Below are 24619 nucleotides of genomic sequence, written 5' to 3'. Positions count from 1 at the left end.
CAGAATTACGCAAATTTATTGCTGAGAATTGTTATTCCCTGAATAACCCACTTATCCCAAAACAAGCTTTTAATGGGGGACGCACTGCCCTGAAAAGTTCAGTGCGTCCCCCATTAAAAGCTTGTTTTGGGATAAGTGGGTTATTCAGGGAATAACAATTCTCAGCAATAAATTTGCGTAATTCTGGATCTTTTTTAATTTCCTCATTGAATTCACATTCCCATTTTTCTACAACCTTGTACCCCATTTGCTCTAACATTTCTTTACGGGTAACAGTACGTTCGTATCTATGGTCTAGGGTCTCCCCAGTCTCGTTAAGAGGCTTATCTCTGTTGTCAGGAAGACAAATCGGGCAAGCATGGTAGTAGCAGCCTTGGAAACTATAAACAGTTTTGCTTTCTTCATGGAGCCCGTCCAACTTATAACGTCCTATTTTAGCCTCCCCGAGATTACCTGCGTGTCTTAGAGTGATCTTTTCAGTATTTTCTACCCACTTTAACCATTTTAATGCAATTAGAGACTGTTGGTCTTGTTCCCGAAATCCAAATGGCGGAACTTTAATAAGAGTGTTTTCTTTAAGATATTTACTTCTAAATATCAAAGACGCTAACGACGCAAGAGTCGCGCAGCGAACAAAGCACTGTATTCCAGTCAGATCTTCGATCAGATTAGAGAATTTAATACATGCAGCCGCAAGAATTTCCACATCTTTAATACAGTATTCGCGCAACTCTTTTTGAAAATCAAAAATTTTCCCTGCTTGGACAGTTTCCTCGTGCCATTTTAGCATCTCTTCTCTTTCTTTGGGGGACTTGGAATCTATATCATAATATTGAATATCAGGGAATGGACCAACATAATTCTGATTTGCAGGGGTTGAAAACAAATACGGAAAATCGCCTTTCTGCAAATCTTCCGCTAGTCCCAGACTTGCAGGTAAGTCTTTCAATTTCATGAGCATGAAATTCAAGGAGTCCCTGAACACTATTTTCTTGGTAATAGACATCTCTATTATTTTCCTACCCTGCATAATTACGGAGGGGGTAATATTCTCTTTAGTAATCAGGTAATTTAAAACAAAATGTGAATCGTATCGCCCTGCATTATGTGCAATACACACGATTTTATTAAACCCTTCCCTCGGAGTTTGAATATATTGCATAAATTTTTGAATATTGGGGAAAATATGGACACGGGGACCACAGGTCTCGCAGAAATCTACATCAGTGTCTTTACAGACATGACAGGCTTGCTTAGCAACAGCCAGATTAACTTCGTGTTTCTGGTCATTTTCTCTTTCTACCAGCATACACTCAAAATCATAAAAAATATAAAGAAACTTTGTACTTGGTTGAGGCTTAATAGGCTGAATATAGCATTTGTGTGCTGGCTCAACAAAAGCATTACAGCTTTTACAAAAAAATTCATCGCATTTGTGTGGTGTTTTGCGCAATCTCTTGTTCACTACTTTGTAACAAACGTTACATTGGTGAATAGTTTGGCAAACACTTGATTTCCGCCCTTCGGTGCGCAAATGATTTTCATAACATTCCGGGGACAAAAATTTCCTGTTACACGCAGTGCATTTTCTGGGGATAGTGTTAGTGGCTTTATTACCATCATGAGTGTATTCACACAATGAACAATACCTAGTGCATTCAGTATGCTGAGGTTTTTTAGAGAATCCGACTTGGCATTTGGGGCAGTAATAATTTTTAACAATAAGTTTGGGGACAGAATTAACTATATCAAAATGTTGATCGTGATACAGTAAATTAATCTGTTTAGGGGCGAACGGTGTTGACCGAATAACTTCATACTCCCTTTCCCCCTCTTTCATTGAAAACACAACAATTTGGTACTCGGGTCCCAATTGGTTTTGAAATTTAACAATGTCCTCTACAGTGCATCCATTGGTTGGATCAACGCGTGCTTCATGGCATAACCGCATAGCGGCTTCTTTCAGTTTCTTATCGTATCTACGAAACGATTGGATTTTGTTTGTATTCTTGTCGACTTTGGCTTGGGCAAATACAATAGCGCGTGGCAAGCACAAATTGTCATTGTTAGTCATAATAGTAAAAGCAGTCTGTCTCTGGTTAGGATTGTTTATTGATAGTAAAGGGGCATATTTTCTGTAAAGGGGGTACTTGTTCTTCCCTCTACCGCGCTTGGGTTCGACAATATGGGCCATGCATTTCAGAGAGTTATCTACAAAGAAGGATTCATTGCTGTTCAGCACTTTGGTCACATAGTGTTGAATAATTTTAGGATTTAATGCCGAAAGGCGGCGCCAAGGGATATAAATATCCTTATTGGTTTCATTGCCGAAAATAATCAAACCAACCTGACTGTCCGGTGCCACATCAAAGAAAATCTTTTTCATTAAAAATTGGAACATGGACCCAACCAAATATTCAGGGTCCCCCACAACCTGATTAGGTATTTCAATAGATACCTCCCGTCCTAGCATTCCAAATCGTCTAAAATATCTTTCTCTTTCATCCACAATTGAAAACTGACTTGCCCCCACCCCTAATTGACACATTGCTGTTTGCACTGTCTCGCAGAAAAAAGTCGGATCACAAGAAGGGATATCGTCGTGAAAAATAACTCTGTCACACATATCATAGTATGCGTTAACGAGTTCTAGTGGGGAAGTATACATTCCAGAATGAAAATTACATATAATTTCGTTCGAAGTACTCACCGCAGTGTGGTTAGCCTCGTTTGTGGAGCTTGTAGATGCCATTTTCAGTAACAGATCCTTCCAGTCGCACGTGCACAGAAAATAGAATCACCTGTAAAAAATAGAAAAAATAGTTGTAGTACTAGTTCATATTACGCATATTTGTTTCTTGCTTCGGTTCATTATTTGGTTTACATATTATTTAAAAAACACACTACATATATGTAACAATTCACTTACCTTAATTATAGCTTCTTTTGAGTTCTTTGTCTTCAAATCTCAGACAATAATCACAAATTGATATCTTTTCTGACACAATGGTTCAGAAATTCTTCTCAAACTAACATCTTCTCGCTTTTACGCGTTTTTTTATACTTCATAAACAAAACTGACGCTTTCTCTGATTGGTTGAAATAAAACCGACGCGTTTTCTGATTGGTTGAAATAAAACCGACGCTTTCTTTGTTCTTGCGTTCTAGTTCACCTTGAACTCCTTCCCATCATCCTTTGTTCTAGTGTTCTCGGTAACCTTGGCATACTTTGACAGAAACATGTCGTAGCATGCAAGCGACGCGCAGTTTAAAAAAAAAAATTGACCCTTGCTGCGCATTCCAGACATCCTTTGTTGTCTGGTTGAATCCCTCCCCTGCCCTACAGTATTGCATAGCTTTTCCCTGTTCTTGCGTACTGGTTAACCTTGGAAAAAAAACCGGTTCTGAAAATCTACCGACGCGTTCTCTGATTGGTCAATCAGATTCTTCCTTTGTTCTGACGTTGTGACGTCATTTGACCTTGAACGCACACTCCCCAAAATTCCTTTCTCGTCTACCTGCGCGGAATATTAATTCATTCTCTCTGTCTGGCATCAGAGCGGAGTCGAAATTCGGAGACAGTATTCTGTCTAGCGTCTGAGACCATCGTGTTTCATAACATGATGAAATTATTACATAGTACTAATTAATAATATTACATATCGCGGGTTCGAGTACCGGGACCGTCCTAAATCGTAATTGAACCTGTACCACCGTTCATAGCGGTTCATAAACCATAGAAAACTTATTTTCAATATTATAAACATTAATTATTATAGTTTCATACATTACATACTTTGCAGTAATGAATATAAAAACATATGCATAGCGTTTAGTACCTCTAATTACCTTTTATATACATATTTTTCATAAAATAAATAAATATATTCATAAAAAAGTTATAAACATGCAAATACATAAATGTAAAGTACTCTAAGTACATGCAAATGAATTCTAAGTACATGCGAATTAATTAAAACCCGTGCGAATTAGTTATAAGTACGTGCAAATGAATTGCGAATATTAAATAGCGACAGACGTTGGCGCATTCCTCTTCTACTATTGTACATCACGTCTGAGGTCGGCCCAGAAAGTCCTTGAAGGTCGTGGTTGCCACAGAAGTTGGACTCTCATCGAGTATCTGTATGACGCAGCATGGCTGCAGAAGACACGTAGACATGATGATGCAATTCTTGATGTTGTGAAATACTTCCGGCTATCGCATTTAGTCATATCCAAATATTATTATTTGCAAAATGCGAAAATCCTTTCCACAACGATGAGAATGAAAGATGATTAAATTAATTTGATAAAAAGACACTCACACCTTTGCTCTGCATGGGAATTGAACTAGAACCTTAGTTGAGCGGTCAGCATAGCGCGCTATAACGTTAGAGGTCACGGGTTCGAATACCGGTTTGGGCATGAGTACTCTTTGTGAGTATCTCTTCATTAATTTCATCATATTCCCACTCATCATCATCGTCGCAGTTAGCCAAAATCTGCAGAAGAGCGACGCTAAACAACAAAAGTCAAATCAAACCTAACCACTTTGTCAATGAGGTCGTCTATAACATTACGTGGTGTAACACCTATAGCCGCAACAGCCTAGGGCCCGGCGCGGAGACCGCCTTAATTGCAGTGACCCTCTGTTGCCGCATTTACTTACGAAGGAACTCGCGGTCAAACAACCAATTAGGCCTACTGCTTGGGCAACAAGCGGCAACAATAAAATCTCTCCTCCCCGAAACAGCCAACAGGGAAACAGGATTTTGTCAAAATAACCGCTCTGCGCTGTGAATGGACACCGGTTGGTATGGCGACCGGAGAAGAAAACCAATAAATGGGACAAAGAAAATTCCAAAAATAGCAATAAGCAGAAATCATAGTGCGATTACGTGCCTGTTGCCATAAACGAATCTCCAATTTTTTTTAAAACAGATGCGCAAGGGATATAGAGAGAGGTGGGAAAGACGGTGCCGCACGTCGCTTCCTCTATCAATAATTCACGATCGACGACAAGCGAAGGGTAGGCGGTTGCACCCCTTCAAAGACATGTCCCTTTCAAGCGGCTCATCGATTGTTTATGAGCCGAAGGATCCACCTTCTCCCGGTAGAGGGCGTGCCTGCTTAAGGGATGCGAAGGGCTTGGAGGAGAAGGGAGAAAAGGAATCTGAATTGCAGGCAAACGCGTGGAGAGAAAGTACTTGCAGGTCAACGCCAAATAGGGCTCTCAAATACACTGGAAAAATTGTGATGCATAGTTCTGGACAAACCTAAAGACACTCGGACATCATCTTCGTCACAATCTTGACCACATGTGGTCTGATTAATCGTACTCGTTAGCGTATACCGTCTGATTAATCGTACTCGTTAGCGCATACTGTCTGATTAATCGTATTCGTTAGCGTATATCGTCTGAGTAATCGTATTCGTTAGCGTATACCGTCTGATTAATCGTATTCGTTAGCGTATACCGTCTGAGTAATCGTACTCGCTAGCGTATACCGTCTGATAAATCGTACTCGTTAGCGTATACCGTCTAATCGTACTCGTTAGCGTATTCCGTCTGATTAATCGTACTCGTTAGCGTATACCGTCTGAGTAATCGTACTCGTTAGCGTATACCGTCTGAGTAATCGTACTCGTTAGCGTATACCGTCTGATTAATCGTACTCGTTAGCGCATACCGTCTGATTAATCGTACTCGTTAGCGTATACCGTCTGGTTAACCGTACTCTTTAGCGTATACCGCCTGAGTAATCGTACTCGTTAGCGTATACCGTCTGATTAATCGTACTCGTTAGCCTATACCGTCTGATTAATCGTACTCGTTAGCCTATACCGTCTGATTAATCGTACTCGTTAGCCTATACCGTCTGATTAATCGTACTCGTTAGCCTATACCGTCTGATTAATCGTACTCGTTAGCGCATACCGTCTGATTAATCGTACTCGTTAGCGCATACTGTCTGATTAATCGTACTCGTTAGCGTATACCGTCTGAGTAATCGTACCTCGTACTCGTTAGCGTATACCGTCTGATTAATCGTACTCGTTAGCGTATACCATCTGAGTAATCGTACTCGTTAGCGTATACCGTCTGATTAATCGTACTCGTTAGCGTATACCGTCTAATCATACTCGTTAGCGTATACCGTCTGATTAATCGTACTCGTTAGCGTATACCGCTTACCTTCTACTTTCGTTTTGTTTGTACCTACTGCCTTTATACAGCGCGTTTAAAAAGTCTTGCAGGATTCCAAAGAGCTATAGCTTTAAAGTAATAGGTTTATTACAACGAAATATTGTATTTGTACACAGAGGAAAATTTAAAATTTTGTTCTGCCGGCACTGCTGAATGACGTGCGTGTGCAGTTGATCATTTCCGTTTATCTTTTTCTCAAAGTTGCAGCATGAACTTTACATATCATCATAGAGTGAGTGGTCTCTTGTCATGCTTGCCTCCAAATTTGGTCTGTCCAGCATCCATAGGACCAACGCTAAATCATTTCAGTATATTCAATAGTAACGAAGATATGCGCGTTGGAAATTTTAGAGATTTCTTCCGTTACATGTGCATCCTCCGTTAGTTTTCCAATGTTTCAACAATCGATATGGATATTATAAATCTTTACCACGTGATTCCAACATGGCGTCGCTGCAGGAAGGAGAGGACCCTCACCTTGACTAGAACACTGCTTGTGGCCACGACATGTCCACGTGGACGTCCTTACAAGAACTGGCAACATCGAAGGGACATGTGGGTCTACGTTTTCCCTTCAACCACACATGTATCATTATACGTACTACATCATACAAGGTCCGCCCATAAAGAAACCTAACTGTTAAATAAAAGAACGAAATAAAACGGTACCTTATTCTGGCAACAGTGCAAAGAGCTATATCTAAACTTCCAGTCAGTTCATGTTTCAACCTGTTACAGGCAGTCGGTATCGGAGCAAGCGTGCGTCAGATGCAGGTCGTGTGCAGGCGGCTTACAAAATACGCGCACCAAGATGGAACAACGTTACAGCATAAAGTTTTGTTACAAATTGGGTAAATCGTTTACCGAAACGTTACAGATGATACGGGCAGTGTATGGTGAGCTGAAACCTGGAGTTTACAATATGACCCGCAACAAAAAGACAGAGTGCGCAGTGGAAAGGACAGTTCTCGGTAGTAAAGAAAAAAGCACGGATGTCGAAATCGAAGAAAAAGGTGCTGCTGATCGCATTTTTTGATTCCCAAGGACTGATCCACCATGAATTTGTCCCTGAAAACCAAACAATCAGTCAGTGGTATTACAAGGAAGTGCTTGGTCGACTCAGAAACAGGATGAAGCGGGTTAGGAAGGACCTCTGTGATTCTGGCCAGTGGTTTCTGTTACACGATAATACTCGGCCTCATACCGCATTGTCTGTACAACAATACCTTGCTAAGCATTCAGTGACAGTGATCAATCACTCTCCATATTCTCCGGACTTATCACCTGCTGATTTTTTCCTCTTTCCCAAGCTTAAGATGGCTATGAAAGGACGAAGATTTGACGACGTCGCGGACATTAAATTAAATGTTACGCGTATTTTGCGAACACTTACTGTCAATGACTAACAGTGTTTCCAAGACCTGTACAAACGCTGGTCAAAGTGTATTGCCTTCTCTGGTGATTATTTTGAAGGTTATAAAGTCATTTGAAGGTAATTACTTGTTTTCTTTCCTAAAAAAAAGTTCGTTTTTTTATAGGCGAACCTTGTGTTTGATACTTTGAAGTAAGACTTCGCAAGTTTTTTCCAGTATTATTCACAGTTCAGACTGCAACCCTTGCCTTCATTGTTACACAGGCTGTCGTTGCCGTTCCGTTTTGTATAGAAAGAAAAAATACAAAGCGCAACCATGAATTTGCGCCGCGTGGTTGTATACATCATACAAATTGGCTGCTTTGAAGGATTGTAGCGTCGATACATTGACTCAGGAAGCAAAATAGTTTGACTTCGATGCCCTACACACGCTATAATTTTTTGTTGACGCTCTACGTCGACATGCTGTGTATAATTAAGTGTATGATTGATTGATTTGCTTTATTTTACTTCGGTTTTTGTGCCACTTTTAGCTAATTTGCGAAGATGGGGATGAGTGGTAATATGACGAAAATTGACTAATGGACAACTCACAAACAACCAAGCCCAAGCCGGAATTCGAACCCGGGACCCCTGGCGTCGTAGCGCCATATGCTTACCACTCCAGAACGGGGTCCGGCAATTAAGTGTATGAGCGTGTGTGTGTGTGTGTGTGTGTGTGTGTGTGTGTGTGTGTGTGTGTGTGTGTGTGTGTGTGTGTGGTATATTTATGACAAAAACATAGTAAAGCTCTTCTGCTGTGCATGTTTGAATGATGACATGTATGTACACACTATGTGATTCTGGCCTCCCCGATGGCGTAGTGGTATCGTCGTCGCCTTGCAATTAAGGGGCCCAGGTTGGAAACCCAGTGGAGGTACATAAAGGTTTGTATCCCACTTTAAACTGTAAGTCCAGTCCCGATTAGCCTTTCGAAGATTTGCTGAGCTGAGAAACTAATGGTACATGCACTATTGAGAGACGCCGTACCGCGGATTCGGGATTAGCCTTAATACAGCCTTGAGCATGTCGCTTGCAGTTGCGGACACCAGCAAGCGGTCCGTGCGGAGCGAGGTTCCCGCCTGCCCAATGCACCTCAATGCCAGTAAGAAAAGAGAAGTCGCTTGTTTTGAGAGTCAAATATAGTGCGGGGAAAGACCATTTTCTGTTTCTTCTGCCCTGATACTCACGAATCAAATGATGAGAGATTTCCCACTGCACGAACGTGACCGACGAAGCCTCCAACCCCGCTCTTTTCGTTCCTCTTATATGCTCCAACACCGCTGCTCGCTGTGCAGCCCACGCGTGCATACGAGAGCGCTCCTACACAAATACAGCTGGTTGACCAGGCCGCATTAATAGCTCGTCTCCTTCTAAACACTTTCCTCCCACACATGCTCAGTATGGGAATATTTGATTGTTTACATTCACGCGGCGCATCCCTCGATTCTCCCTATCATCAGCTTGTGCCTTAATTGCGGCATCCAGATCTTTTAGGATTGTCAGGGGTAGGATTGGAGATCCAAACTCCGAAATGGAGCGAGACGTTTAACTAATCTCCTTGTCGCCGCTAAGTTGATCAGGGTTGCCAACCACTCCCCAGTAATGTTTCTATAAATCCGAGAAAAAGTTCCCTACAAGAGTCCACACACCAACAAATAATTGAAATTTACTATCATTGGCAGTGGCATAACAACATATCGCGAGGCCCTGGGCAAGATTGGAATGCGAGGCCCATTTCCGTTTTGAAATTTGAAATCTCAATGTGAATCGATACAAAATCTTCAGGGATACGTCAGAAAATTATCATATTTTAATAATAATAAATTACTGAAGAAAATAATAGTTTATAATTTCACTCACCCTAAAAACGTCTTTCTTTAGTTTCCGGGACTGAAATATGAAGCTGTAGGAAGGAAATAAGAACGGCTTGTGTTATCTATTGCTATCTTGAGTTGCAAACAACCCAAGCACTTAAATGCCTCGCACTTGCTTCATGGCAGTTGGAGGTGCTTTATTGTTAACATATTAAAATCGGGAGAGAGAAGAAGAGTCAGGCTTATTATTCGAGAAAAATAAATGAGTAAAAATTTCTACGCAAGTTATCGTGAATTTTTGTGTAAATGTTTCACATGAGAAATATGACAATAATTTTTACTTTTTCGGGCCCCCTTAGGTTTAGAGCCCGCCCACCTGTATGCTACGCCTCTGATTTGACGTATTATAACGTTTAATTAGAATTTAGAGATAAATACAAAATGTTTTAATATTATTGTCTACAAAATTAGTCTTTTCCATCTTTTCTCCCGTCACTTCTATTTAATACATTTTTTGCATTAACCCGATGAGACGTGAGGCCCCAGGTGGTCGCCCACCCCTTGATACGCTACTGGTAATTGGTTGTGCTGCTAGTGAAATTGCATGCTGTGGTTTATTTTGACTTAAGTAACACATACACTAGAATGATTACTGGTGACGGGAAGTGTTAATATTTTCAAATTCTAATTTTCAAATAAGAACTCAGAATCTATGAGTACAAACTTATATGTAAATGAAACAACAATTTTAGGACTGTCACTGAATGCAGTATATTTTATTGTAGGTTGTATGTCTTGCATGTCATACATTTTATAAAAACATGCATTAATTTTCACTTTTTATATGTGATTGCCCATTGCCATTCCGGTAGTTTAAAAAGCAGACCTGTTCTCGGTCTGCTATAAAAAAGAAGACAATGTAAACAAATGCGCATGGCTTCTGAACAATCCTATTAATTTTTGTAATGCCGGCTGAACTGATTCTCGCGCGTTCAAATATAGGGCACGTGATAATTCCACACCACTCAATGTAGCAGCTGTTTTAAGCCGTGAGACTTTCTATAATGATTTGTACAGCTACGATAATATATTCATGAGCAAAATAGCACCAGAACTAACACATGTGAAATGATTTTTTTCGCAGAAGTTACGTTTGTTTTTGTTTTATCCATATAATTCGTTTTTGCAGTGAATGGAGAACAGAAATGATGCGGATAAAATACGTAAATTGACACGATCTTTCAAACCTGCAATCATATTTTAGGTAATGTTTCCCCTTGTACGGCAATAAACCTGATGTGAGTTGATTGCGTCATACTGAATGACGTCACCAAGCTATACGACAAAGTTGTATTGTGCCTCCCCGATGGCGTAGAGGTAACTTCGTTGCCTCGTGATCTTGTGATTCGCTACCTGGTGGGGGTTACGATCCCACTTTAAACCTTAGGCCCAGTACCGATTAGCTTTTCTGTGCATAAAATGTAATTGAAAAATCTGAAACAAAAGAAGTTGTACTACCCCAGTTGGCGTTGTTTGTTTGTATTTCCACTTTTATTTTACGTCGCTTTTCTGACCTTTTGGCTAACCGTGATGATGAGGATGAATGATGGTCAGGTGGAATTGATGGAAGTACACTCAACAAAGAACACCCATACCCAGGCCGGGATTTAAACCCAGGAACGTCGGTGGCTAGACTGAAAGCGCTCGGGCACGTAGTTTAACCCGTATGTTCTTGGCTGTTGTTTCACTTCATAAATTCACCTCAAGTTCATATAACGGCTATAGATGGCAACTGTGGGAAATACGATCAGTCGAATCACTACATGTCGGGCAGTTCACGGTCAAGAATTACGTACACTTTGTCTCGAGAATCTATGGAAGGGTAGAGAATGGAAAAATTTGAGTGGGCGGAGCAAAGCAACGAGCTCTGCTGCAAACGGCTGGTAGCTACAAGCGCGTTTTCCCATCCATACACTCGCTTTCTTCTCACGAATTCATTGGTCGAGCCCTCTCGAGTCACTACTTGCGCAGAGAACTTGTTTTCGTTCGTTTGCTCCAGAGATTCCCGGGACAGATTGTAGTCTGTGGTGTTTCGTTACCACAGATTACTCTCCTTTTCTCCCACGGAAGATGTCTGAAAATTATCTCAGCGCTTTGAACAATTACCGGAATAATTGTTGTATCTTGCACTATGTAACACTGTAAACGTATTATGCACTACGGTATTCTTTTAGTTATTTATGTTCAATATTCAATGTTCAATATTTAACCATATTCAAATGAATATTTGTATTTTACAATCACGAATATGATATACCGTGTTGGACAATTTTAACAATGCTTCATTCACAGGAATTTCTGCCGTTTTTACTGTCTCTTCTCGCCTACATTTATTGGCGCTACGAAGTTCAGTAGCTCGTTCATCCGACTTCACCCAGTATTCAACCTATTAATCCAGTGTATTCACATGATTTTGATCAGCCTCCACTCTGACAAAATAGGTGAAAAAAATTCCATTCTAATAGAGAAAAGTCCGTACGGTTGGCAACACTGACACCGAGCCCATTTTTCCAGCCTGCAAAGGCAAAGGAAGGCCTAGGGGCAGCCAGAACACAAAAGGGCGTCTTATTCACTTAACTACGATTAAGCTCTGCTGAGGGGAGCTGCGGTTCTCTAGACAAAGGAATGGCCTCGAGGCTGAAACTAGCTAACTTACTTTCAAACCTCCGCCATTACTGCAAAGCCTCAATGACCCGGTCTTCCGGAACGCCATTATAAATACAAGCGGCCCTTTTCTCCTCAGTAAAGGTGAACGGGCCACGTTTCCCTCAAGGAGGGGCAGAAATAACTCAAGGTCTCTCCGATTGGCGCACTCCGGGCATAATGGGGATTATAATAGGGCTCTCTGCGGCTGGGCTGTGTAATTAATGCCATGGGGTGTAAATCCCTTTTCCAATATGCATTCTTCCGCTACTAACATTTTTGTATCAGGGTAGCTATAATAACAGGAACGGTATACCTGCCGATTATCCTCCTTTAAGAAAGATTAGTCAACTATTGTTTCCAGCTTAATAGCTTATGAAGTCAAGATGTTGTGTAATGTTATCATATCTGCATGTGGGTCATTCCATGTCAAATCACAAGATCCTCAACCTTACATTTTTTGATTCATTTAAAATTTGGCATACTGATAGGGCCAACTGAAGTAGAAAGGTAAATATGCAAAATTGAAGAACCATATCTTATGTATTTCCGAAAATAGAGGGGTGCTAAATGTGCGATTTTTATTATTTTTTTCAACACCTTGTTAGCTTTATATTGCAATATTCTTGCAATCAGGGCACCTATAGAAGTGATTCAGACGGCGATGGAAAGGTCTTAAAGGGCTCTTTCACATGAGATATTGCATGCCTATGTCAGGGTAAAAAAACAATTGAAGGTGTTGTAAATAAAATTTTGGTAACCGTTTTTTCCAAAACGGGTCTTCTATTTTTTTTTTCAAAAAAATGTATGTCCTACATACACTATTATTCAATAAGTGTACAAAATTAAAAAAAATGGATGTCAAAGGAATCCGGAGTTATGTTAGGTCAGGTTAGGCTAGGTTAGGCATTGCAGGATAACGTATTTTTATAGACTAATTACTATCATTCAGTAGTAAAAGTACACCAGCTATGAAGCACAATATTGTTTTAATTAACGTATACGAAGCTGATATTTGCATTCCTAGCTCTTAGAAATACAGGGTGATTAAAAATAATGAAGGGGACACTTACAAAGAACAATCATATCCAGGCCGGGATTCGAACTAGGGATCATAACATCGTAGCGCGCTGTGATAACCACTCCACCTCTGAGGTATGCTGTTACTGCTCTTGAGAAACTCAGGTGATTATTCTTGTCGTTAGTGGTGTGAGACAGGTAAGTGGCGTAGGAACGTTCTTGATTTGGGGAGTACAACTTTCAACCTTCATATAATATTTATACAGGATGTCATTTTAATAGCGCCCACGGACCACAGAAACGTATAGAGGACATCAAAACAAACAACTTTTCTCAGTAACATTTGTGTCGTTTCGGCGCAACAGTCGTTCAAAAAAGCTCCTTTGCCGCCTAAATGCTGGCAACCACACACAATATTTAATCGCATCTGTGACGTCATTTCCTGCGACGAAACGGTGCACGGCAGTGTTGCAAGGAACACATAAATTTTGGGGAAAATGACAGACTACCAACCACATTATGAGCTGTAAAATGAATATAGGAAGACCGAGCATCTAGAGAAAAACAGCCTACCAGCCAGAAAACCAGCAGGGAAGGGTACGGAAAATGGTAGAAATACAACGTACGTATTCAAAATGAAGTGGCAATATCGAATTTTGTGTCTTAGCCTACATGCCAAATATAATCATCATCAAGAATAAATTTTATTGGAATTACAGTTTACATCTGGCTGTTTATGCTACATACCAAATATTTGCAAACCTTGTTGCAAGGTTGATATCTACAGGTTTGTGAACTGATACATGCGTTGTGGTATTGTGGTGCTGATAACGGAAGTATCCGAGGTTTACATTGCTACATTATGGCTAAAACACGTAGAACCACAGTAAAGTATCCGAGGTTTACATTGCTACATTATGGCTAAAACACGTAGAACCACAGTAAACAACCTAATCATGAATCAGCAGGCAATATACTACTTCAGACACAGTCACTCGCGTTGACACTGTCTCTTATGTATTCTCTCTCTCAATTCTTCTTGGGAGTCCACTGGTGTACTGTAGACTAACTATTTCATGTGACCCCAAATGTAAAAGTCACATGGCGTCAAATCCGGTCTCCTCGCCGGCCAGGGGGTCGGCCGCCTCGACCAATCCATCGCATGGGATAATTGTCGTCCAGCCACTGTCGCACACCCCGAAAATAGTGGGCTGGGCAGCCATCATGTTGGTAAATCATATCCCTTAAGGCCCGAGGATGTAACTGTAGAGAATAGGCAGTTCAACAATATATTGGTGTTATAAATTTCTGATTATACTTAAATATACTACCAAGGGAATGAATATACGACTCGAGTTTCATCTACTTGATCCTCTTTTTTTATGTAACGAAAATGTGTTCGTTCCGATTTGTGGCAGTGAGAAAATAATTTAATTATTAATATTCCCCTCTCCTTTGTTTCAGATTCGACTGTGGCTCCGGACTGGGTGTGGTGCGATCGCCGGAACCAATTCTCCTCAACCAGTGGAACAAGCTGACTTTGTATCGACACAGGTGGGACGCGTGGATACAACTCAATAACGGAAAACATATGCAGGGAAGGTCAAAGGTGAGTCATTATTTCTCATAACGTGTCTCGTGTGTTTGGAGTAAACTGGTTGGTGGTTATGCATGCGTCATGAAGTGTTTCATAATAATAGCCCACAGGAATCGTGTAGAGAGGAACTGTGATGGTGATGAGGTTCTGCAAGTTTCCATTGCTTTAATTTCTGGATCAAACCAACAAAATTATATATTCAGGATAGTTCCAGGCTACAAAAACCTGAAAAAAGTATCTGGATTACCAATTGAAAGAAAATATGGGCGGAACGGACAGTCTTTTTCTGGAAAAAGATGAAATATGATGATTCTTTTCCTGGTCTTATACTTACACCCTGCTATCTGTTGATCTGCTGGTCGTTTTTCTAAACACAATATTATCTAGGAGGCAATTATTGAAAACCAAATTGTAAAGAAGTCGGTCCTTTGTTACATAGTAGCCAGTGCTCTCAACAATTGTCATATCCGTTTTCTCTGATATCTTCTATACAAAAAGTTGAATTCTGGGAAACTAAGGCGGCCCAATACATTCCGAAATATAAGTTTTGGAATTCACACTTATATATCCATATTATTATTATATGCTCATCACCGAAAGTTTGGAATGTTGTTATATTAGGCACAACAAGTATGGAATATTGTTATATTAGGCAATAGGTGACAGGGACGGTGGCATATGTTGGCGAAAACACAAGAACGTTCAGCAGACAGACAGATCCTACGTGTTGTTGCAGGCTGTGCCTATCACCTAATGCCTAATATAACAATATTCAAACTTTTTAGGAGGGGTGTATTGTGTTGTTGTTTTGGTATTATTATATCTGATTTGAATTGAACATTCAGCAAATACATATTACTTTCAATCAAACAGCGCCCTGGCTGTGACCAATTCACTGTTCTACAAAAAAAAAAAAACTCTTTTTCTTCTTTCTGGAGGAAAAAGTTCTGATTCCTATTGCAAATATTGCGCTGATTTCAAATCTGTATTTAGATTTTCTCTGTCAGGGATAGTTTACGAATAATCGAGATTTAAACTTTTTCTAAAATTCTTGCAATTTTAAGGTGAATACTGAGTGAACTTGTGGAATAATTTAATCATCCTTTCTCGAAACCTAGTATATTATTATTTTCCTGTAGTTATAAATGTGATACGTGACACAATATTTGCACACAGAATTGTTACATAATACTTATTTTAAAACAATATAATAACATTTTTACAATTTATATTGCATATAACATTATATCCATGCTTTTTTTCTTTCTCTGTTAGACAAACTTCAAGCTCTGGATTTGCTGAAGTTCTCTAATTTAAGGTCTCACAAAGTACCTTTATTTCCCTTTGCTGGTGAAGGACTAGGCATTTTGTTTGAAATACACTTAAATTTTCTTCCAGTTGTGTCCATTGCCTTTACAAATTGTTTCGTAAGGCCTAGCTTGGTGTGAAGAGGGGGAAGTGGAACATCACACGCTGTATAATTTTTCTCACACTTGTCAATTTCGTTGAAACCAATTCTTTTTTGTGTAGTGGTTCTTCTGTCATGTGTATACCACTTGCAGAGGAAGCAAGTATACTTTGTGTAGCCATGTTGCATTCCCAATATCATTGCAAGTATCTTGAAATCGACAATTATCTTCCACTTATGCTCATTATATTCCATGGATTTCTTCTAATATCCCTAGACCTAAAGGAAATCATCGGTAAGGATGGAAAATATTGGATAGATCTTACCTAGGATAGGGACAGATGGAAGGCTTGTGTTGCTGCAACCATAAGCCTTTGGGCTTAAGAAGCTAGAGAGTTATTTAGTTAGCTTCTAATATCTCACAGGTTTCTTTGTGACATTAGAAGAACATATGAAGGTTCATTAAACCACTAACATCGTTGCGATCAGCCAGTAGGTGGTCAGTTTCAAAATAGGCACATTTGCCTAAATTTAGTAACGTTTGTGCTGGGGTGGAGAATATATTGGTCGATTCCAATGTAATGTTTGTAGTATACTTCTTCATGATAGATCAGTTCCTCCTCTTCTGCCTTGCAAAGGCCAACTCTCCACAGATGTAGCAGAAGCTACCTGGTTGATTTCGACAGGCAAAGTACCTATATCAACTTAAACAAAAGCGGCAAGCACAATGCTTAGTATTTTGACAATAACTTGCAGGTACATCATGTAGCTTAGTAACAGAACTGCCAACATCTGAAACAGAAGCTCAGAAGCAGATGTTGCCTACTGCTCATCTGACAATTCCCTGCATTTATCACGAAACGGTGAATCTGAGTAAAATTAGACTCTTAATTCCTTATAACTAAAAAAACTGTCCCTGATAGCGAAGTTCTAATTACGGATTTGAATTTCCCATACTAAATTCATCCAGAAAAAATTATTTTCACATAAGAAATAAAATCTTTGTAGAACAGTGTTGTTGAAGTAACGCTTGAGAATGAGAAATTGTTTGGAATATGTAACAGCGACGCCTCGCATTTACAACACATTAGATTTGCCATATTAGAGTAGACGAATGAGAACAAGTTACCACAGAAGTCTAGTTCTGAATTACAGACCTCAAAGTCTATTCTAGCTTGGAAAATAGTCCAGTGAGAAACAGCGGTTACATTATTAAAGTTGAAATATTGCTAACGACACGCAAGACAAAATTTCAACTGATCTTATTCGATCAATTGATTGATTTGCTTTATTTTACTTCGCTTCTTGTGCCACTTTTGGCTAATTTGCGAAGGTGAAGATGAGTGATGATATGATGAAATTGAATAGACACTCACGAACATCTATGCTCAGGCCGGGATTCGAACCCGGGATCCCTGGCGTCGTAGCGCGATGTGCTAACCACTCTGCCACGGAGGTCGACCTTATTCGATCAAGAAAGTGACAAGAAGTTGGCAAAGTTTTCTAAAGATTACCAGTTCCAATCTCATAGAAAAGGCAAATTTAACAATATTTTTCAGAACAAATGTTTTTTTTTCTTTTTTAATGAAATTTGAAATTAGTTTTGAGACTTATCAATACTAAACCACGAAATGAGACATAAATTTAAAAAACTGCGAAGTGTAACTTAAAACAAATGTGTGTCTGTGTATGGAATTGATGTCAATTAGCTAAGTGTATCTTGGCCTCAAAATCCATACACAGGCACAATTTTTTTTATTTTAGAATTGTTAACACACTCCTGACAAGCTGTCATTTCATGTAAGCACAATGTTGATTGAATATACTCTATACATGCAGTAATGTAAAAGAAACATAAACGGAAATAGAGAATGCAAATATGTTAAAAATATAAACTTTTGGAAACTAACTCAAAACAATCTCTAGTTAAATATGTAGAGAGCGAAATAGCGTATACTTCAGTTGATCTGACGCCAGTTGATCTAAGAGCGCTCGGTTTACTCTCGATAGATATAGGATGATATTGTAAGAAGTAATATTCATTCATCATAAAGAATTTAAGTTGATGAAATCATTGGTTCAAGAAAAAAAACACTTATAATAACTCATGCATTATTTATACTCGATCCTTATAATTACGTAAAATAAAAAGGTTATTTGAATTTTCGCTCGCAACGTCATCAACCGAGCATTTATTTCTGAACATCTAGTACTTGCCTGGATTGAGGATCCAATGCTGTTCCAGTTTTTCTGGGGGTCTAGTGATATTGCAAAGGTGATTCATCAAGTGGAGAACTTTCCAACGTTCCATGATCGTTTCAGTGCATTTCCTCAGTGTTTTGCTTGCTACATTCACTCTCTCAATAATACCGATGTTTGGTGGTAGTTGGTTGGTACATGTCAATCAAATATATCCCTTTCCTATTAATTAAGCTGGTATGACCAGTTATTGGTATGGATTGTAATGTCTGTTCTTAACCTCTTTGTAGCATTATATTTTCTTTCAACGTGCAACGTATGGTGTCGCTACTACTTATAGAGGTCACTTCGTCCCACTTACTTTCCTGAAATGCTACAACGTACAGTTACATTACATATACTTATTGTATTTGTAAATTGTGTACTGTATGGGTAAAGATAGTGTAGTTCCTACTACGCGTATATACATCATCGTGGTTGGTCTCTGCCATCTCACAAGTCCTTGGCTGTGCTCTTTAGATGTGAGGTATTTGCAAGATATGTTATCGTGCTCCGTTGTTTCTGTTTTTCATTATACCTTGAGTATCTTCGTTATGGATGAGTTCTAATATGTATGAGTGTCATTTAGCTCAAATACATGGTCCGGCAATAAATATCTACCACTTTCAAAGGTTAGGATTCCCGCAGTAGGGATGAAACCCAGCATGGTAGGTAAGAGCACGAGGGATGTCATTTCTGTAGGAATGGAACGTTGGATCCTGAACACCCTGCTTTTCTGGTAGAGACGTATTTTGAAAAGTAACATATGGTACATTGTATGGTAACTGCACAGAACACGCTGACTGCCATCAATCTCTTTCTCTGTGCGTACCTCAAGAGCCGAGATTTTGAACACGTATCTCTAACTTAGAGACCCTGAAGATGAGAATTATGGAAGAAGTCCAGCCAATTCCACCCGCAATGCTGGTGTCTGTAATGAATAATTTTCTTCGTCGACTCCGTGAGTGTACAACACAGAATAGTGGCTTGATGTGATTTTCCAAAAATAAGACGAAGTGAACAGTGTGGTGTTATTGTTTTACAAACGGCATTACGTTAATTATCAATTACCATTATCTTTCTTTACATTGTCTGTATTGTCTTACTGTAGGAAATATATTAAAATGGTAGATATATACTGCCGGACCCTATATATAGTGATGTTCATTATAATTTTACTTCAAACTCATACGTGCTTTTGTTTGTTTACAGTAAGATCACGGGTTGCAATGTTAAGTGGAAATTTCAGACCAATTCTATCTCTGTATAATGGGACTGAGGTCTAAATTTCCGTACTACTTCCTTTCTACTCATTATTTATTCCTGTGACTGATTACATATCATTTTCTCTATTTTATTTGCCAGTCTTTACTCATTTGCTCACATCTTCAACTATTAATGCCACGTCTGGCCTGTTATTAGGATTAAATGTCTTTGAGACGACATTACTCAGGGTTCTTATTTTGTATTTTCTTGTTTTACAACGCTTTTCTTCCTATTTAGTATACTTCTAATGTTGATAAGGAATTGTGATTAGATTACATTAACGAAGGAGCATTTGGAAAAACATTGGCTATTACGAGCGGGATTCGAACCAAGAACCTTTGGTGACATGTTTGAGAGTCGACGATTCATCGCGCTCAAACACCAAGATTGCAGTTCTGAATATTTGCACTGTATATGCGTAATAATATTACATGCTTGTTATTATTTTGCACAAGTAAACACTTGATTACATTTCTGTTTGTAGCGTGTGTTGCAAACTTGAACATGTAGTGTTTATCTGAGGATTTCGCTGTCTTTAAGGCTCGTCTGGACCTTTGGCAGCCACAAGGGCGATTTTTTTTTCAAATTTTCCTCTCCATTCGAAAAACCGCCGTAATATTCCAAAATATAAAAAATCACATACGCTTAGAATTCCTTCTAGAGCATTGACGTGAATTTTCGTGTAGTTTTCTTTCGCTGTTATCTAGATATTATCAATAGTTTAATAAACTTATGTCATCACAAATCTATTGATAATATCTAGATAACAGTGAGAGCAAACTACACAAAAATTCACGTCAATGCTCTAGAAGGAATTCTAAGCCGATGTAATTTTTTCATATGTTGGAATATGAAAGAGGTTTTTCTAATGGAGAAGAAAATTTGAAAAACTCGCCCTTGTGGCTGCCAAAGGTCCGGTCGAGCCTTAAGTCTGTAGTTCCTTGTTTATTTTGATATTATTATTTTTATTGACATCAAAGCTCGACCAATAGCATTTTTGGCTTTTAGGGCAAGATGAACTATACCATCAGAATCGAACTTTGACCATTTGTTTCGTAGCCAGTCGCTTCACCCCACGCGTTCCCCTTGAACAATGAAATCTCTTGGTGATTGCGACCTGAATCGCCCCCCTAAGATAATTTACTACTATTGACTTCAAAACTTTCATTGAATACAAGTGACGTAGGACCCATAAATAACCCTCATAAAGCAAGACCAACCCCAAAGAAACCATAGAGAAGGTACTTAAGAATAAATAACGGTATCCACACGGTGGCCATCTCGGCTCCCTTTCTTCGTCCCTTCCTTCCTTTACACTTCTTGCCGTTTTCTTTCCTCTCTCTTCGGAGCTCGTTCCGTAAATTTTTTATTGTAACTTTTCCCATTTCTTTATTCCATTTGTATTCTTACTCCCTCGTCGCTACAAACCTATTGCAGATTTAAATTCCTCCCCGTTTCCTTCTTTTTTTTTCTCCTTCACCCTCTTTTCTCCCGGTTCTTCTTTGTGAGTCTTCACCCTTCCTCGGAAAAGTCTGTTAGAAGTTTCAGGGGGCCAGAACCATGATTTCGTGTTCGGAAATTCAAGCAGCAGCAACGAGAAAGAAAGGAAGAAGAAGAACATGAGAACTTTCACCATTTCATCTCTTTCCAAACTTCTGATAAGGTCTACTGTGAATTTATCACAGCCGCTTACCTGGACCCTGGGTGAGTGAATGCGGAGGGGACGAGGGGGCTTACTTGCCCCCTCTCTTTTCGTTTTGGGGGTGGGGGGCGAAGGAGGACATTAGTTGAATGGCTTCCAGGACCGGAAGGGCCCGTATTTTGGTCAGTTCAATGTGCCGTAGGCTAAGAAATGTTCCATTGATAGCGACGTGTGCTGAATTCGGGATTTTCCACCCCTTCTGACCAGCTGGAGTTGGGTCTTCCCATTAAATATCTACGATTCGAATGGGTGGACGCGCCACTTTCTACTCCGTGCATGCACCGTCGCTTTCATGACTTGATTTTAGCTACGGGGGAACGTTTTTCTTACGTTTTGCGTATTGAAATTTACGTTTTTCTCAATTCACGCTCGCTTTTAATGCATTTTCCAAAGGAAATATTAAGAACGTTTGTTATTTAACTAGCATAGTAGCCTGTAAATGGTGTGAAGGATTATCTTGGAATATTTTCCTTCATAATGTCGACACGCGTTGCATTTTGCATGCCCGTAACTGACTACTGTTCCTACTCGTGTACAAACTGCAACTGCGGCGTGCTCATTGACCGAATGAGCTAAGTGATCGACTTTCTAACTCCGCATCTAAGTTTCCTTGTTTGCATCCCCTCCTGGGTATAGACGTTCTTTGTGTCTGTCCCTTCATCAGTTCTATCTCATCAGCACTCATCTTCATTGTCGTGATTAGCCAAAAGTGGCAGAGAAGCTACATAAAATAACAAAAAATGCCCCAGAAATTCAACTTCAATACGAAATCAAAGATTTAGGCAAGCACCACTACTGGTTATGTCTGCTTCTCGGAGGAGGCAACATTCCATATTTCCAGAAGCATGAATCGATAACAGAATTCGCGCTCAAACACTAGGCCATCAAATTCGGTGCACTTTTTGACGCTAGGTGTAGCGCAGGTGTATCCCTGTGTCAGGCTGGTGCAAGGAAATAACGTTCAACGAAGTAGACGGATACCGGTGTTCAAGTTCAGAAGACTGAAGAAATGCCCGCCTACTGCTATACATGTTAATTTGATTATTTAGCACGCACCACGTGATCATACGCCACCCACTACACCGCTCCAGAACGAAGTGCAAACAGTGCAGACACCAAGTCAACAAAGTAGACGAGAGTCGGTGTTACTCCGTGTAATCAACTAGACGCGAGAGTGCAGAGAGAGTCAAATAGTGCAGCGAACTATACCCTGTACCAGATAACTGTAGAGCAGGCGAACGAGAACAGTCTCTGGGCAAGTAGTGACGCGAGAGGGCTCCACCAGTGAACAGTGAGAGAAACGGGATTGCGTAATGGGCGACGGGAGTTACCCGCTTTCCCTGCCTTTCACCACTCGATTTCCCTCCTCCTCCTCTGCTGCTATGCGCAACCCTGCTCCACAGTTAGCTGGGACAGGGTATAGAGGCATGGATGAAGAATTTCTTGAACGATGAGTTTCCTGGATGCTGAATTGGAAGAGGTGCGCTCATCCTACCAGTTGGTCCAATAGATTCCCGGACATTACCGCTAATGGTTTCTATCTGTTCGGGTTTTGTAAATTGTAAAGTGCTACAGATACGAGTACGTAATTCTGCTGAGGTACGCCGTGGCATTTGTGCTGCTATTTAGAATGTGACTCCTACAGTGCTGGCAGTATACAGGGTGTATCACAAGTAATATCACAAACTGACACAGTTGAAAGTACACGATAATAGAAGCAAAAACGTCTCGGTAAACATGGGTCTGCAAACGAGCCGTTTTCGAGATAATTGCGAATGTGTGGTTACAAGCCGGCACTGACCTCATTGTTTGTAAACGTCGTCCTAGTTGGTAAAATGCTAATAATACAGTAAGAAAAGTCATTGGAGATCTCATTGCTTTTATTGAACATTCTACTTACTTTAACAAGGAATACAGTACTACGTTAGTATGTTACATGTTACAATTACTGTACCCTCGTACCTGTTAAAGGAGGTGTTCAAAATGTCGTCCTTGCATCTGTAAGGTTCCATTTTCACTATGCAGTACAGCACAACTGACGTGACTCCCACAGTACAATAAGGCTGTGTACTGATTGTACCCATCAAGTTTGATTACATCTCTCTTCACTAAAAACATTTTCAAGTGGTTATTTGTTGTTTCGTTATCTGGACGCTCTTCCACATTTTTCAAATCTATGATGGCTTGTGAAATGAATTTTACAGGATCGTTACCACATAACTTCGTCTGTAACCGGCAATAAAGTTACTGAAATGTGGCGTGCAGCTTAGAAGAGGCGAGGTGGCAAGGGATGGGAAGCAAGTCATATTTTGTGACCATCGTAACTGCCGTAAATTTAGAGCCACTGCGTTGAGATTTTTATTGCAGCCTGATATGATATTGCACTTGAGCGATGTCGGAAGAGTTCTCAAGATGACGGTCAAAAGAGCAATTTTCCTTATGTTTCGCGTGCTATATACGCAGATAAGAAAATGCATCAAGCTCAATTATTGCACTTCATATGCTTCAACCTATACAACCGTGCGTTTGAATGTTGGTTCCGTGGTTTGTCATTGTTTATGCTTGAAACTTCTCATACGATGCATTTTGAATGCATCAAGAAAACATAAAAGTGTTAGGATGAATCATGATAAGACACTGTAATATTTCTTTGTACTTCATTCAAGCTGTAGTTGAAATATCTGATTTACTTTCATTGCATTCTACTGTTATTCTTATTAATATTATACTTTTTCATTTGTTTCCGGAGATATGAAAAATGGTCTCACAACCAAAAAATTGAGCACATGTAATAAATACTAGTTGGTAGATTAAGAAAGGAAACATTAGGACTGAATAATTCTATTTTTAGAATTCAGAATAGTTTAGTTTTGTTTGGAAGTACGTTTATAAAATATTATGCGCATTTTAAGGGGCAGAGTAACCTGATTAGTAATGTTTTAAAAACAGATGCATTTTGATACATATTTAATAATGGATGTATTTATACGCTGCTTAATGCTGCAGCTTTTACGCGCCTTTCTGCTTTAATTAATACGTGTGCATTTCTGTGTGTGCCGCACTATACAGTTATTACAAAACTGGAATATATTTTCCGTGTGTAAGAAACCAATCTTAGATTACTATTAATGTATTTATTCGACCACAAGTTTTCAAACTGGGTTTGATACCCGTGGGGCTACATAGTGGTTTGGATCCAACTTTAAACTGTAGGTCCAGCACCGATTAGTGTTTCTGTGGATAAGTGTT

General features: G+C 39.7%; 1 protein-coding gene across 1 annotated transcript in view; it reads left to right on the top strand.

Moving 5' to 3' along the window:
* SP2353 (EGF like, fibronectin type III and laminin G domains protein pikachurin) overlaps positions 1–24619 on the top strand; it is a 507832-nt gene that overhangs the window by 361214 nt on the left and 121999 nt on the right. Inside the window, exon 5 of the mRNA XM_083131470.1 lies at positions 14624–14768. Within this exon, the coding sequence (XP_082987596.1) occupies positions 14624–14768 (145 nt within the window). The remainder of the gene's footprint in view (positions 1–14623; positions 14769–24619) is intronic.

Source organism: Lepisma saccharinum, chromosome 1 (genome assembly GCF_977018435.1).
Source record: "Lepisma saccharinum chromosome 1, izLepSacc3.1, whole genome shotgun sequence".
Taxonomy (NCBI): domain Eukaryota; kingdom Metazoa; phylum Arthropoda; class Insecta; order Zygentoma; family Lepismatidae; genus Lepisma; species Lepisma saccharinum.
The sequence above is the reverse complement of the archived record's forward strand: the minus strand, read 5'-3'. Positions and strand labels throughout refer to the sequence as shown.